Source organism: Copidosoma floridanum, unplaced genomic scaffold (genome assembly GCF_036245765.1).
Source record: "Copidosoma floridanum isolate Cflo_tuat_1 unplaced genomic scaffold, Cflo_Japanese_pri ptg000007l, whole genome shotgun sequence".
NCBI lineage: Eukaryota > Metazoa > Arthropoda > Insecta > Hymenoptera > Encyrtidae > Copidosoma > Copidosoma floridanum.
In genome coordinates this window covers 5,876,124-5,891,275 of record NW_028321884.1, presented here as the reverse complement: position 1 = coordinate 5,891,275, position 15,152 = coordinate 5,876,124, and the positions used below count along the sequence as shown (strand labels likewise).

The following is a 15,152-nucleotide window of genomic DNA, read 5'->3' as shown; positions in this document are numbered from 1 at the left end:
ATAATAATCGCTGTCACCTCGTATATATTTTAAGGCCCACGTATATATACATACGATGTGATAACATAAGGGCGCGACTACGCCGACATGGGAGAACGAGATAGAGGAGGAGGAGGATGATAATCGAAAGTGCCGAGGGCAGGGTCTGGTATGGGTGAGCGCGTGCATTCTTCGCCAAATGCCATTGCGAATGGCTGTAGCACGCGCAGAATCCCTCGGTAAGAAGAGAGAAAGATATCGGGCTCTCGTTCGAACGTATAGAGACGCTCCCCGTGGAGAATATGTGGGGTTTTTTTTTTCCCCCCGTCAAACAGTCCCGCTTGAATATATATATACGTTGATGGGTTGCGTCGTACACGCCCATTTGGCTCGGGTATTACTTAATTTATTTGTTTGTTCGCGCGCAATTACGAGAAATATTTTAAATTACAACGGTTGATGGTCAACGAAACGATTGGAAGAAAAGAAAAAAAAAAAAAACCCCAGAGTCTTCCGAACGAAGCTACCAATTCAAATTTCCCTGCACTGTGGGGTATAATTTACACGTATATTCGATGTAAATATAAATAGAAAATACACATTATTTTTAGAGCAGACAATACAACGCTGCATTGACGGTGACTATACCCGCACACTTACAAGTAAGTATATTTATATTTATATACGTGTAACGTTGTGTTGAGAGAAGGGAGTAAGTATACATCGAACGGGAGCTACGAGCTATATGTGTATATGGTATACACACTCTTATGGCGACACAGAAACAGTCGTCACAGTCACCATGGAAATGGCTGGACCCTTTCCTCCCCCGTGCGACGACTATTTCAAGGCCGTGTACCTTCTGTCGAAACCCCGTCTCCTACATAATAGCTGCCTGGCTCGTACGTTTATAGACACGGTTGATTAAATATTTACGTGATCGATTTATAGATAACGCGTTATCTCGTGTAATTGGCAATGGGAGACAATCTACACGGGTATAACTCGAAATACTCCTCCGCCAACTCGTTTCCTGGTGTGTTTTATTTTTGTCCCGTTTTTTTTTTGGTAAATAATTTATTCGAGCGGTCGAGCATCGGGAATTCGGCCGAACATCCTTCCCCCCTCGGGAGCCACATTTTTCGCAAACCTCGTATTATGGGTACCTCCCTTCCATCGTCCCTCGTTCCGGGAGCCGCCTCCGGTGCATCATCGCGGAAGCTCAAAGCCTACACGGCCCGCAGAAAGTGGCAATCCGAGAAAGGCGGTGTATATATGTACCGCGCTGTGTCCCCCCCCCACCCCTCTCGTCATTCCATTTCCCTTTTTTTTTTCTCTCCTCCCTTAATGTCTTTCTTTCTTTTTCGGTCTCGTCCGCGAAAATTGAAGCTTTTGCGGCTCGACGAGACAACAGATAAGCGCGAAATTGAATTCCCGGCCTCGGGCGTTAATCTCGATCGTCTACCCCACGTGTATATACACGTACGAATTGGAAAATCAAGCCATCGACCCTCGTCTGTCATTAGTTGCGTAACGTATCGTAACACTTGACACATTCTTTAAAAAAAAAAAGCCCCGCTCGACTTTTACGCCCAAACGAATTAAAAAGGGGGGGAGGAGAAAAGGGATGGGAGAATCTCGTACGCGCGTTTTACGCTCCCCCCCGACCGAGGGAGAAACGCATACGTGGAATAGTTTGCCCAATGTGTACGCGTGTAATTGTACATGCAGCTCTTCTGCACTGTGTTAACGCATTGACGCGCACGAGCCATTACCCCAAAGAATTTTCGATGTACGGAGGTGCGGAAAATGTTCCCTTGTCAACGATTTTCCAAGTGTAGCGCGCTTTTTTTTTTTTTTTTTTTTTTTTTTCTTTCCTATATTTTTTTAACGTAGAAATGCAATTTGTTCAAGAGGTAGAATTTATCATCTTTAAGGAACGCCTATACGATTCGTTAACTATTTGCTGCTGCGTTGGCAAAATATTTTGACAGACGAAATTTACGGCGTTTTCGTTTCTCTTGGTACAATATGTGTATAAGGTTTCGCGCGTGCCTCCACGCGTTCCGGTCAATTTGTGACTCTTGAGATAACAATCGTTATGATTTTACAGCTGCGCCATCATCACCGGCTCGACCATGTATATGTACGCTTGTTGAACCCAGGAAGAATTCTCTTGCCCGTGTGTATTCGATACGCAAGCGTTTGCACGTTTATGTTAATTCTGTTAGAAATACATTGAACAAGGCCGCCGTGTATCTCAAACGGCGCATCTTCCCGACAACTCTCTCTTTTCAAACACCATCGCAAACTGTCGCCCAACGTACCTATACGGTCTCTCAACTTTTCCCCATAGGTATAGGTGCGCGAAGCCGCAAATCTCCAGCCGACTCTTTTCGCGGATTCCAACGTAGCGCCTTTCACCGCCCAGCTATTCGCAGTTGCACGCGGATGAGCTATGCAAGAGAGGGCCAAACTCTCCCCACCCCCCTCTTGCAGTTTCTAATCGGTCGCGACTCTTTTTTTGCGGTACAGCCACTTTATATGTACGGTGGTTTGCCCGCAGCGATTAGGAGCGGGTTTTATTACCAACGACGGCTCGAGAGGTCGTGGTTCGCAAAATCACCAACCAGTCCCCCGTCCTTTCGATTTCTCTGTACTGTCGAACCTCTCCAACCTCGTCAAATCCTTCAAACCGTAAGTACTTGGACAAAAAAAAAGTCCGATATGAATGGAAAAGAGGTGAGATTGGCAAAACAAGCAAAGGAAGAAGGTGTACGAGCGAGTATTGTGACGAACCTTGACGGTGACGCTGCCGTTGGAGCTCTTGATGAGATCGATGATTTCCTCGCGGCTCTCGTCGTCCACGTTGATGCCGTTGACCTCGATGAGCTTGTCCCCGGGTAGCAGGCCGGTGTCGTTGACGTTTTGCACGAGGGCCCCGGGCTCGGCGAACGTCACTGAGCGCATCTGCGTGGCCCCGCTCGGCAGCCGTTCCATGACGACGGCGCGCCTCAGCGAGAAGCCGAAATCCGACCTCGGGGGTGGCTGGCGCTGGATCACCAGCTCGCGGGGCTCGGGCAGCTCGAGCGGCACGATCTCCGGAAGCGAGAGCTCGAGCACCCCTTGGTCCTCGAACGAGCCCGAGGAGCGCCAGCGCGAGAAGCCCTGGGACTCGCCTACCGGGGACAAGCTGAAGGGCGGCGTCGCGAAGCTCGAGTTCGTCGTGTCCGTGAGCGAGTCCGCCGAGGGACTCGCGCTCGTTATGACCTGCGGATCGACACAGATGAGTATACGTGTACACAGGATGACATCCCGTGTCTATACGAGTCACACAAGCTTCGTTATTTTAAGGTGTAACATTCGGTGCTTTGGTACATGCAAAACGCACCCAACGGAAGATTACATTACATTGGCTAAATACATTATTACATAAATCTACGTGGTTGATCGTGCGGCTGATTAAACGAGACAGCGAGGGACTAATTGGCACCCCTTAGGCTGACAAAAGAGCCTTGTAAAACGTTAATTTGAATTTGAAAACAAAAAAAAAAAAAAAAAAAAAACAACGGCGTTCATGCTTTTTTTCGACGAGTAAATTAATGTTTGGGCTCCACAGTATACAAATCGTTCGTAGCTTTGATATACTTATATACCAACAAGAGAGACGAGGGTTAGACAAGTCGGGAACTCCCAGACGCCCGTAACCGGAATTCTATGTAAATGTTAATCCATGCGGAGTCGTGCAAAAAAATGAAAGAAAAAACGGCCAATCAAGCGGATCCACTTTGCCAATTTGAAAGGGATAAACGAGGGGGAAAACAAACACGGTTTGAGCAGGCGGACGGACATACATGCAACAGCTTAGAGTCCTGCGGCCCAGGATGTCCGAATTGGTGGGGACTGCGTCGCACCTGATGATAAGACTCCTCCTCGCTGTACACGAGCTGCAGCTCGTCCCGGGACCTGTGCTGCAAGGGCAGGTTCTGGTAAGCTATCACCTCATTCTGCAGCGTGTTCCGTGCCAGCAGGTTGTTCGAGTCGTGCTGGTAGACCGGCTGGTGGTTGTTGCCGTCCTGGCTCGAGCCGTTCTGTAGGTACGAGGACGACGACGACGTGGGCGAGGTCGCCGACTCCGTGGCCATTACGACGCTACTCGTGCCGTTGCCACCACCACCCATCCTCGGCCCCTTCAGAATCCCCCTCTTGGGCGGCTTGGGGGGCAAAGGGGGCAGATTGTTCTTCGAGTTGGTCAGCGAGGTCAGCGAAGCCTCGGACGAGTCGCTCTGGGTAAGGACCGCGCTCCCACCTAGCATCGACGACGGGGAGCCCGCGTACCCGGTGCTGCTGTTCAGCAGACCAGCGTCGTCGAGCACGTCCCGGTCCAACTGGGCGAAGAACGAGGCGCTGTAGTCCGCCGTTATGCCACTCGGCAGCTTCTCCTTCTCCTTGCGCCGACCTCGGATCTTCAGTGACCTCCGCATCTGAGGAACAAAATACATATTTTTTTTTCTTCTTCTTCTTGGTTCGGCATATCAATTTAGTGTAAAACTGCGGAATCGACCTTCAACGTTCCTAGCTCTTTCAAACGTCAGCCATACCACTATCCGTCTTCTCTCTCGTTATTTAAAAAGAGGCCCGCATTCATCCGGACGACTCGAGCGAGAAGAAGAGTTCAACGGAAGAGATTTGCTCGATTCAAGACGGCGCGCGAATACTTATTATTTTTCATCACGACTCGGGACGCGATCACCGGCGAGGGGAATGACTCTTGCGCGCGAGCAAAATAAAACAGAGAAGCGTTTATCTGGATTTGGTGCTCGATGGTGAATGAACCGGGGTGTCCGCGCATATATTTATATTTACCCATCGATGGTCGAAACCGCGTGCAAAGTATAGCATATCCCATTATGGGTCTTTTTACAATGGCTCTGTGTTTACCATTTACTATCATGTAAACATAACCTATATATACGGCCAGCGGAGTGTAACGCAAGAGCATGACATCGGCTTTCATTAGTTTCCCGTGAACGACCCCCACTGTCTATTGTATATTATACCTCGACGACGACCTTCCGTGCATTTCATTGTAACGCGATCCAAAGGCTTTGCTCACGGGAACTGTGTTTTTTCTTTCCTAATAATTACGTATATCTTAATTGTCGCTCTAATTGGTACCGCACGTAGATGTATATTATACACGTGTATAATATGTGAGAAGAGGTTGTGTTATACACATACGTGACTCACTGCGTCGAGGAAAGTGTTCCAGGAATAGACGATTGTCTTGAACATCATCCAGATTACGCTCTAATGCGTCGCGATGACTGTGTACGTGCATTATTTTCGTTGTTATTTATTATTATATACGATTACATTAGACACTGTGCGCTCGCATCGGGGAACTGCGGCTGGCTTTTTCGTATAGGAGGTTAATATTTATACAACAACCATCGGCGTAAGTAACCCGACTACCTTCACTTTCTTTTCAGAGCCATCATGATGTGTATATTATACGCTACCGTACTGGCGTTATACTGACACTGCAAACGTGTACAAACTTACTCGGCACGTAATAGCCACGTACCTAGTGGAATATAATAATTTGTTATCGAACGCGCTACTTTTCTTGGGTACTTGCTGTTGCGTCTTTTTCGATTATTTAAACGTAGGCTGTACGCGATAGGCTGCTACTCGAGTTTTCAATGGTGTATATATATATATACGCAGAGCTGGGCAATCAAGATTTTCTGTACAGGACACCGTTTTTTTTTTTTTTTTAACACGTAACGACCCACTTGGATAAGTATATTTCGTGAATGTTGTTTTACCTGATTGACATCTCGTGACGATAAATAATGGATCAAGAACATGAAAGTAATTTCCGGCGAGCGGACTTTGATTTCCGCATTGATAGACGCGAGGCGCTTCACGTCAATTTTCTCGACGCCGCACGCGAGCTCCGAAACATCTTTTACCTATACCTTTCAGCTGTTCGCGTTTACGACATGAAAATTCATCTATGTGTGTATGCTAAAACCACCTAAAAGACGCTATTCCGATTTTAACTATCCGTACTATCAAAAAACGTTAGAAATGCCGTTTATGAGATGGAACACGGTATGAAGTTGTTGGTAAAAAAAATAAAACCTCATTACCAATGAATTTTAATGTCGTGAACGTGAGCCGAAAAGTAGGTGTAGATGTTTTGACACTCGCGCGCTGTAAGAATGTTTGAATGAAACGCTTTAGGCGCAGATGTGGTAATATTTGACTTTGAAATTTGAAAAAGCTGGATCATCAAAGTCGTTGTTTTGTGTCTTTCCCTGTTAGGTATAACGGAGCGATTCTCGTAATTTTTTAACGATGGACTCCGTTTCAACATACCAAAACTGTTTTCGAAAGCGTTATCTAAAAGAAAGAGGAATCACAAGAGACTGTTAATAATCGTTTAATTTTCAAGCGTGTGAGCAACAGTACAAACCCCCAAGTATATTATACTGAATGATATAAAGGAGTCTCATGGGTTTGAAAAGACTTTAATGTGATGATTAATAAAATTGCCTGGTGAAATTTCTACTGCCAAGTGTATAAATTGTCATTATTGAAAATAAAGAGAGCTTTAACACAATTCATGTTTGGCTACATCTTAGAAGCCTCATTTTATCACGAAAAAAGGCTCTTTTTAACAAATGAGACACCTCAATAGTTGTAAGCAACGATGAAAACCAATGCAATGTCTCACCTCGTCTATTCTGAGCAGCTCCTCGGCGGACATGCTGCTCCGATCCCTCTTTTTGACATCCTTCTTTTCCCTCTTCTCTCGCTTCCGTTTCTCCTTCTCCTCCTTCTCCGTCGCCTTCTTCATGAAATTAAACATCTTTTCCGTTCAATCTCTTCACCGCAGGCCAAGAGCCGAATACTTTGTAAGCACCGAAAACCGGTGAATCGCAGACTTTGTTTATCTCTCCCTTTTTTTTTGTTACGACTATTTCTGTTAACTTTAGGTAGTTCCACTTCTATGGTGTTAACAACCTAACAGCAGCAGCGAAACTAGAAGCCACATCTCTGGACGTCGATGGCATAGTCCCGGTGACTAACCTTGCAACGGCTTCCCAAATGGTTCGACGTCGTTTATCGACATTCTGCTTATGACTCTTGTTACTGAGTCTACTACTTAGTTCGATTTAATTAGTACTCAGCACCAAGAAAGTGAAATTTTCCTAGTTTTCTTCTTATTGGCAACGCTACATCGGCGAGTACAGGCGTGCAAACAGCTGCTCCACAACGTCTTCTTGTACTGCGTGACAGCAAATGAAAAAAAAAAAAAAAAAAAAAACTTTGACGTAAAAGGTTTTTTTTAAAGTATTTTTTTAGCTTAGTTGTAACAATCTTAACAATTGGCTTTCACTGATAACGAGGGAGGGATAAAGATGACTGACACTAGTCATCTTCAAGGAAGAGATGAAGCATCGTTCAACAGTAGCATCATACTTACGCTGGAGGACGAAATATAAAGACAAAGCTGAAAACTTAATTGCAGCTATACGTAATATTTCACTATGGTATTCTCATCACTTCCTCGGAAAAAGCCAATAACCGACACGTCTGACACCCCCACGCTATATTTTTTTTCAAGTGCAGATAATAAATATTTCGCTTTGATAAAGATTAATTAGATGAATTTTTTTGTAAAAATAGAGATATTGAAAGTCACAAAAAAAATCAAAGTGTCACCGACTGTACTCTACAAACGCCAAATAATATTCAGTAAACATAAAAACAGGATTGTCAAGAACCGTTGAGTAAGGCGTGAAAAACGAAACAGATAGCTCTTGCGCAGCTTTATTGCGTTTTCACGAAACTCTTACTGTGTTTATTGCTAATTTTTGTTGTTAAGAACAAACAAAGCGCGACAACGTTATAAACACAAAAATTGATCGCAATAATATGTCTCGATGTCCGAGACAGTTACTACAATCATATACCTTTTTGACGTTTCAAAACAACAAAAATGCTCCTATCGGACTTACCCTCAAAATCGAGTAATGTAATTACTACATTCAATAAATAATTAAATTAGGTATCACATGTGCAAGTATAGTAAACAAGTTTTTTCAGTAGAAGACTCCGATTTCCGTATCGGAGCATAATAAAAATTACAGGGGGGGGGGTTCTCGGCTCTTGACCTAACCTAACCAGGTGTGGGCACACACATTCCTAACAAAATGCACCGTTCGCTCGTTTTCTTTCTTAATACTTGTGCGAAACTGCAGATTGTTATACATGTTTTGCTTTTCTTTTAGCTTCATGCGTAATATAACGTGTATTGTAATTATACCAAAGTATAACAATTATATTACTTGGTTATTTCGGAGCACTCAAGTAAGCATGATATTCATTTGTTTACAACAACTTTAGCAGACAGCTTCTGAATACACAAGTGTGTATTATGCATATACATTACGCACTCCGATACATACTCCAAAACAGAGGGAGGGAGAGAAAAAGCAATAACGGCATATATAATATATACCAGTACGTTTTTCTACCCTTTCCTCACCACTTGCCCGTCCCGCAGAAGCACGTAAACACACTAAAAAATAATCAAGCATTGCTGTCACGGATTTACGCGCCAAAAGGGGTTTCTGTTCGATTGCATGGGGACGGCTGGCCCAGCCGGGCTGGGGGCCAGCCATACTCGAGGAAAAAAACAAATTTACATTACTTAGTCGAGAATATGTAATGCTGTGAAAGCTTCGGCCCTCGACGGGAGCAAAGAATCTCTCTGACCCAGAGTTGTAGAGATAGCATGAGAGCACGCCCACGCACTCCACACCTGCGAGAGTCCGCGTCAGTATATATTTATTCACGCACTTTTACGCCTTTTAAATAAAATACCTTTAATTTCGGAGCACTGTGTTTTTTTTGTTTTGTTTTTTTTTTTCTTCGATACTTTGAGACATACGGGCGAGACGGCAATTTTAGGGGGAAATATGCAGATTGTAGAGTAATGTACACACCTTGGCCAAATAATACTATGTATACCAGCAAACACTGATAAGTATACAGAGATGACTATGGATGATGTTGCAGTTAAGCCGGTGTGGTTTTTTTCATGTCTAACAGATTGAGAGATTATCACTCCATTTGCACACTTATTAAAAGTCTCACGACATTTGCAAGACAAGACAGACGGAGACTCGAACACCACCGAGGTACAACAAATCACATACAAACATATATGTGCACAATAACACGTAGTGCTGTGTATAGAGAGGGAACACAGAAGGAGGCGTCTTTCGAGACTTTCGACCGTTAAAACGTGTTAAATAGAGTTAAAGCTAACTTTTTTTACGGTAACACATATTGTATACATATCATACACTAGTCACTATATATGTACATTTTACATATATGCACGAATACACGATTATATACGCCTTACAATACGACGACAAGACGAGACACACCGACAAGAGAAACACGACGACCCGCACCACCACGACGTGCTGCTGCGCACCGACAGCGACTGTCATGGCAGCCTATGCAACCCTACTGCTCTCCCCCACCACCTCGTCGCCTCTCTCTCACACTGCTGCCTGCCCTGCTTGCCCCGGCCCCTGTCTCTCCAGCCCCACCCTGCCGCAAGAGCACTTTTTTTATAATAATACAACAATTATACCTCCGTGGGACGAGTTTTTTACTGATGATTCACGTTGATGATTGCAATTGAATGGACTTACAAAGGTTTTTTTATTTTGTCGCACTTCACATGCAGTCGTCGGAGAATCCGTTGATGATATTATTGCTTTAGAGAACTAAAACATTTTGTTGTTTTAAAAATGCCATAAAATGTTTCCTACAGTGATAAACGAAATTGTCAAGTATTTTATTGCCTTACACAGGGTAATGTGTATACTTATTAACAAGTTGGCGTCATGTACCACGATGTTGACAAAAATAAGGTATTGTAATCAAGATATATTGGACAGTAATTGCTTAACTTGAGAGTAAATCGTTGATTCAATGACTAAGTATACAAGACCGAAAGTTTTGAATTTGTGCGGTGCAAAAAGTATCAAGCGAGTTCTCGAACATGGCATCTGCAACTTAATTGAAAGTGTATTGTAGCATTTAGGTCTTCGAGGGTACATTTTTATAAAAACTCTCATCATATTTATCCTACTTACTGAATAGTTTAGTATAGATACAAATCATGTACTTGTAAGTCACATCATGCCCGTTGTCCTACCAACAGCATTAGTAGGTTCACATGCTCTTGTTCCTGGAAGTTCAAAAAAGCGCGCCTTTCATGCGAGAGCTATCGATTCTCAAATCTCGAACATGTGGGAATCGATAGTATAAACAGGTATACAAAGTGTGTATATTCAGTGAATTGCACTATTTTATACCGGCTATAGCGCCTATATATATACCATTTTGGCATTTTGCTATTTTACTATATAGCGCGCAAAAGCCATAAGCTGAATTATATTGTCTCGTGTCTCATCTCATCGCCTTGAATTAACTGATTCAAGTGCAGTGTGTGTGCAAATACAGTAGTGCATTGATCTAAATTTATATAAAAGGTAATACAAATAATTGATTGATTGATTAATTTTCTTTGACATCGTCGCACACTCTCTTGCCGCAGATTGAGTGTTATAGAAAAACAACTAATTCTTGTCACTGGCTGCATCCTTGCCTTTTTTATATTATATACATCTTGTAGTGCAAATACTTCTGAAAAAGTCACTACACTGTAGTGTAAAAAAAATATATATGTATAAATATATCTTGCACCCAAGGTGTCATTGAGTACCTTTGAAAATGATTTTTAATATTCATCTAATATTATGTTGTATTCAATCACGTAAGCAGGTTGATGGGACCATCCTTTGGTTACAAGGCACGCGGTGGATTTATGATTTTTACCCTAGTGTTGTTTTAATTTAAATTTTGCGAGTGAAACGAGACACGAAAATGACAACCTCGTCTGAGGATGTGCTCATGCAAGTGGGACAAGTGAGGTACAAAAAAGGCGATGGGACCTTATACATTATGAACGAGAGGATAGCGTGGATGCTGGACAACAAAGATACTGTCTCAGTTAGCCACAAATATGCAGACATTAAACGTGAGTAGTTTGTTATTTCCTGAATTTGGTTGTTATTGTTTGTTGTTGAAGGAGGCATTTTGCAGAAAGGGTCATGACTTATTTGTTGTACAGTGCAAAAGATTTCGCCAGAGGGTAAGCCAAAAATACAATTGCAAGTCGTTTTGCACGATGGCACATCCTCGACCTTCCACTTTGTCAATGTTAAGGGAGTGGAAGCACAAGTCCAAGACAGAGATGAGGTTAAAGAATTGTTGCAGCAACTCTTGCCCAAGTTCAAGAAAAAAGTCAACAAGGAGCTGGAAGAGAAAAACAGGTGAGCAAAAATCACTTGAGTTGATGTGTAATGGCAAAATAGTTTGTTGACATTAATGTTCCTCAAGGATATTGCAAGAACATCCAGTGCTTCTTCAGCTGTATCGTGATCTTGTAATAACACAAGTAATAACATCTGAGGAATTTTGGACTCAGCATGCCCCACAGTATACTCAAGCCAAACAAGTACCTAAGCAAGACATTGGTGTAAATAGTGCCTTTTTAGTAAGTTTATAAATTTTATGATTTTAACAATGGGCTTTGATCTACCACAAACTAATTCTTTTGTCTTTATGAAAAAATTTTTAGGCTGATATCAAACCACAAACAGATGGCTGTAACGGACTGAAATACAATTTAACAGTAGATATAATAGAGTGTATATTCAAAACATATCCAGCTGTTAAAAAAAAACATCAGGAATACGTGCCTCATAAGATGTCCGAATCAGACTTCTGGACAAAGTTTTTTCAATCTCATTACTTTCACAGAGATCGCATAAATGTCGGGACCAAAGATCTGTTTACAGAATGTGCCAAAATAGATGATCAAGAAATGAAAAAGGATATTCAGGCGGGAATAGACGACCCTACGGTTGATTTGACTGGTTTCGATGACATAAATGTAGAGGACATGTATGTCGGAGATGCCGCAGCCGCTAAGGCTGACAAATCATCCGTTAACATTATTCATCAAAGTATGATAAAGAGATTTAATCAACATAGCATCATGGTTATGAAAGCCAATAAAAATCAGTCTTTGTCAATGAAAGATCATCCTCAGGCGAATGGTTCAGCAATAACAAATAAAAACTCAAGTTTTAATTCTAATGCAACAGCTTCAGCAGACTCTGATTTACCAAAATCTAAAAAAGTAAGAGTCAACATTTTTTTTAAAGAACTTTGTTTTTAATTTTTTTAATTTTTCAGCGGTGTATACAAGATAAAATAGTGTTTGAGGATCTTGACGACAAATACGATGTGCAAGTAAATACTGGACCGCCACTGGTTCTGACGCAAGTCGACAGATATTTACACGGCCCAGTTTCATCAAACGAAAACAATCATGACGCGTCGACAGATCAAGTCAGAGTTACCATAAGTCAATTGTTGAAAGAGATGGAAAAATGGTCGAGCACCGCTTATCTACCACGACAACCATCAACGTCTTTAGTTAATCCCGCTGCTGCTGTATCAGCACTGGGAGAACTCACTCCTGGTGGATCGTTGATGAAAGGATTTCGAGAGGATAGTCTTAGTCGTAAGTATTGGAAATGCTATATTTTGTTTTGAATGCGGAATACTTTTTACTAAAAGTTTTGGTCGGCTTCATAGAGTTAATTCCTAAAGAGGTGGAAAAAGAACTTGCAAGTGTGTATGTTTGCACGTGTGAACTTTTGAGACATTTTTGGAGGTGTTTTCCACCAACGACTCCGCAACTCGAGGAAAAAGTTGGCAGAATGCATACGGCACTACAGAATTTTCATACAGTAAAGCTGAAACCATTCGAGGTAGAAAACACAATGATTTTTTTTTTTTAACTTTGAAACATGTCATACGGAGTTATTGACTTATTGATGATTCAACAGGCGCGATTACAAAGAGAGTTTTCAGCAGTCAGTCAACATCTTACAAGTCACTTAAATCAATTACTCAATGCTGCCTACAGAAAGTTTGCCGTCTGGCAGCAACGTCGAGGAGGTCAGCTTCGGTAGCCGACAGTCGGATTTTGAATCGGCACATTTACGTTCTCCGCACTTACTCTATGTACGATGACACAACAATACAGATATACTTATCACTCGTGTTTTCAAAAATATACATGTAAAGCAATGCAAAAGCGCTTGAAAATATTAATTATTTTCGAACATTGAAACATTTACTGTTTGTTATCGTAAAAGTCTGAGCTTGACTCTTATCAATCATAATTATACATTGATTGAATTAAATAGGAAAAAAAAAAAAAAAAATACCAATAATTTTGTAAAAGCCATTTATATAAAGAAAAAGGGCTAGCAAGCCATGCTTGCAAGTGCTTCCAAAGCAATTTTTCAAATAGACAATTTTAATAGTTTAATAGGCTTAATTTATTGCTTAAAAAAATTCTGAATTAGTTCCCTCAGTTTTTACTGTGTAAAAACTTTGTTTTTTTTTTATTTTTATTTTAAATAATGTACACTATTTGTGTAACGTCTGGAAAATAAATTAAGTACTCCAGATAAAACCACGTTGAAGTATATTCATATTATTCATTTCTTGTTTTCATAAGAGTTGAATAAAAAGTACAAAAATCAAGACCGAGTTTCAAAATATACCTTAGTTACTACTGCCAACTATTTGTCCCATTGAAATTCATTCCTTTATTTTGCCTTGACAATGAAAATATCATTTAATTTTTCTTTCCACGAACGAACAATTTATTGACTTTGTTGCGCATTTGCTACCAGCAAATTGTTTCAATCCAATGGCAGAACTATTATATTTCCCCTCTATCTGAAGAATTTCATCGAAAGCATCTGGAATTTGCATACAATGAAATTAAAAGTACATTTGACAAAAAGTTGTTGCATACACGTACAAAAGGCCAAACAAGAGAGGGAGAGAGGAGTCCCAAGCAGCCGAGAGAAACTCCTCAACGCCTGCATGCGGAGGAGAGCAACGCCAAAAACCAGTTCCCGATGCTATCTGCCGCGTAAGCGCGTAAAAGCACGCGCGCTCTCTCGTGAAGCCAAACGAGAGAGTAGACTCTCTCTCTCTCTCTCCGAAAAGCCAGTAAAGCAGTAAACGAGACCACGAGGAAAGAAGAAGGTGGAGGCAAACGAACGAATAACAGAACCGAAGAGGAGGACACTATACACCTCACCCCCGTTTCCCATTCGTTTGTTCAACTTGCGCCCGAGCCTGGAGGTTTCCGACCGAGTCCCAGATCCCTCGAGTTCAATTTTTTACATTATAATACCTACGTTGTACGCAGCCTGCACCCCGCACACAACTATTTATTTTAGTACTTTGTATGCATAGGCACACACAACACTTGCATATGCATGCGTACACAAGCGTGCATCGTGTGAGCTACTTAATTACTTTGCGGCTGCCACCGAACAAGAATTGCAAGAAGTCGCTGAGCTCGCTCTCTCTCTCTCTCTCTCTGAGGTAGGTCGGTAGCTTGGTACAATAAACATAAATAATACATACAAGTATATAATATTCACATGTACTGATGATGATGCACAATAAGCGCAACAGCGTCAGCGGGTCAGCCGTGACCGAGCGCCCGGCTCGCGTGCGTGCTTTCGCACACCTGCAGCGGTTCATAGTATACATTATAATGGGCCATACAGTGCTAATGTGACATGTATAATAAATACAATGCTTGATGCTAAACCCTTTTTTTTTTCATCCCCCTTTCGCCCCCTATACGCCTGAGGAGGAAGAAGTAAGTAAGTATAGGCTGTTTTTTTTTGTACGCAGGTATGCCCGCATGTACGGCTAATGCGCGCCGACGACCCGTCTGTATGTGTGTCTCTTGGAATGAAAAAAAGGGAAATAAGTAAATGTGTGCCCTACACACAACGCCCCGGAGGCCCTCTCTCGCGACGTTTCATTTTGCGTGTTGGTTCGTTGCCCTTGGCTACCTTGGGAAGTTTTTTCAATTCCTTGTTTTCGATGGCACGGTGGCAAAACGCTGCTGTAGGTAAGTATGCCCTCCAACCTACCTAACGTAATTGACATCTGCAGTG

At 42.2% G+C, this 15,152-nt stretch overlaps 2 protein-coding genes across 4 annotated transcripts in view; one reads left to right on the top strand and one right to left on the bottom strand.

Annotated features, from left to right (window-relative positions):
• LOC106642853 (Myosin heavy chain-like) overlaps positions 1-9,462 on the bottom strand; it is a 112,091-nt gene extending 102,629 nt beyond the window's left edge. Inside the window, exons 1-4 of one of the 2 annotated variants that reach the window (XM_014357749.2) lie at positions 9,003-9,462; positions 6,725-7,279; positions 3,834-4,463; positions 2,779-3,249 (exon numbers count right to left, since the gene is read on the bottom strand). In XM_014357749.2, the coding sequence (XP_014213235.2) occupies positions 2,779-3,249; positions 3,834-4,463; positions 6,725-6,859 (1,236 nt within the window). In that variant the 5' untranslated portion in view covers positions 6,860-7,279; positions 9,003-9,462. The remainder of the gene's footprint in view (positions 1-2,778; positions 3,250-3,833; positions 4,464-6,724; positions 7,280-9,002) is intronic. The other variant, XM_014357751.2, reaches the window with a different exon arrangement.
• Positions 9,463-10,471: 1,009 nt separating this feature from the next.
• Positions 10,472-13,382, top strand: Tfb1 (transcription factor B1). 2 transcript variants are annotated; one of them, XM_089588585.1, is made up of 8 exons: positions 10,472-10,571; positions 10,864-11,119; positions 11,213-11,414; positions 11,482-11,638; positions 11,723-12,286; positions 12,343-12,673; positions 12,748-12,923; positions 13,002-13,382. In XM_089588585.1, exons 2-8 carry the CDS (start codon positions 10,966-10,968, stop codon positions 13,125-13,127), a joined length of 1,710 nt encoding a protein of 569 aa, XP_089444711.1. In that variant the 5' UTR covers positions 10,472-10,571; positions 10,864-10,965; the 3' UTR covers positions 13,128-13,382. The 2 variants fall into 2 exon arrangements, with proteins under 2 accessions (XP_089444711.1, XP_014213223.2); XM_014357737.2 differs by having other exon boundaries at positions 10,861-11,119.
• The last annotated feature ends 1,770 nt before the right edge of the window (positions 13,383-15,152 follow it).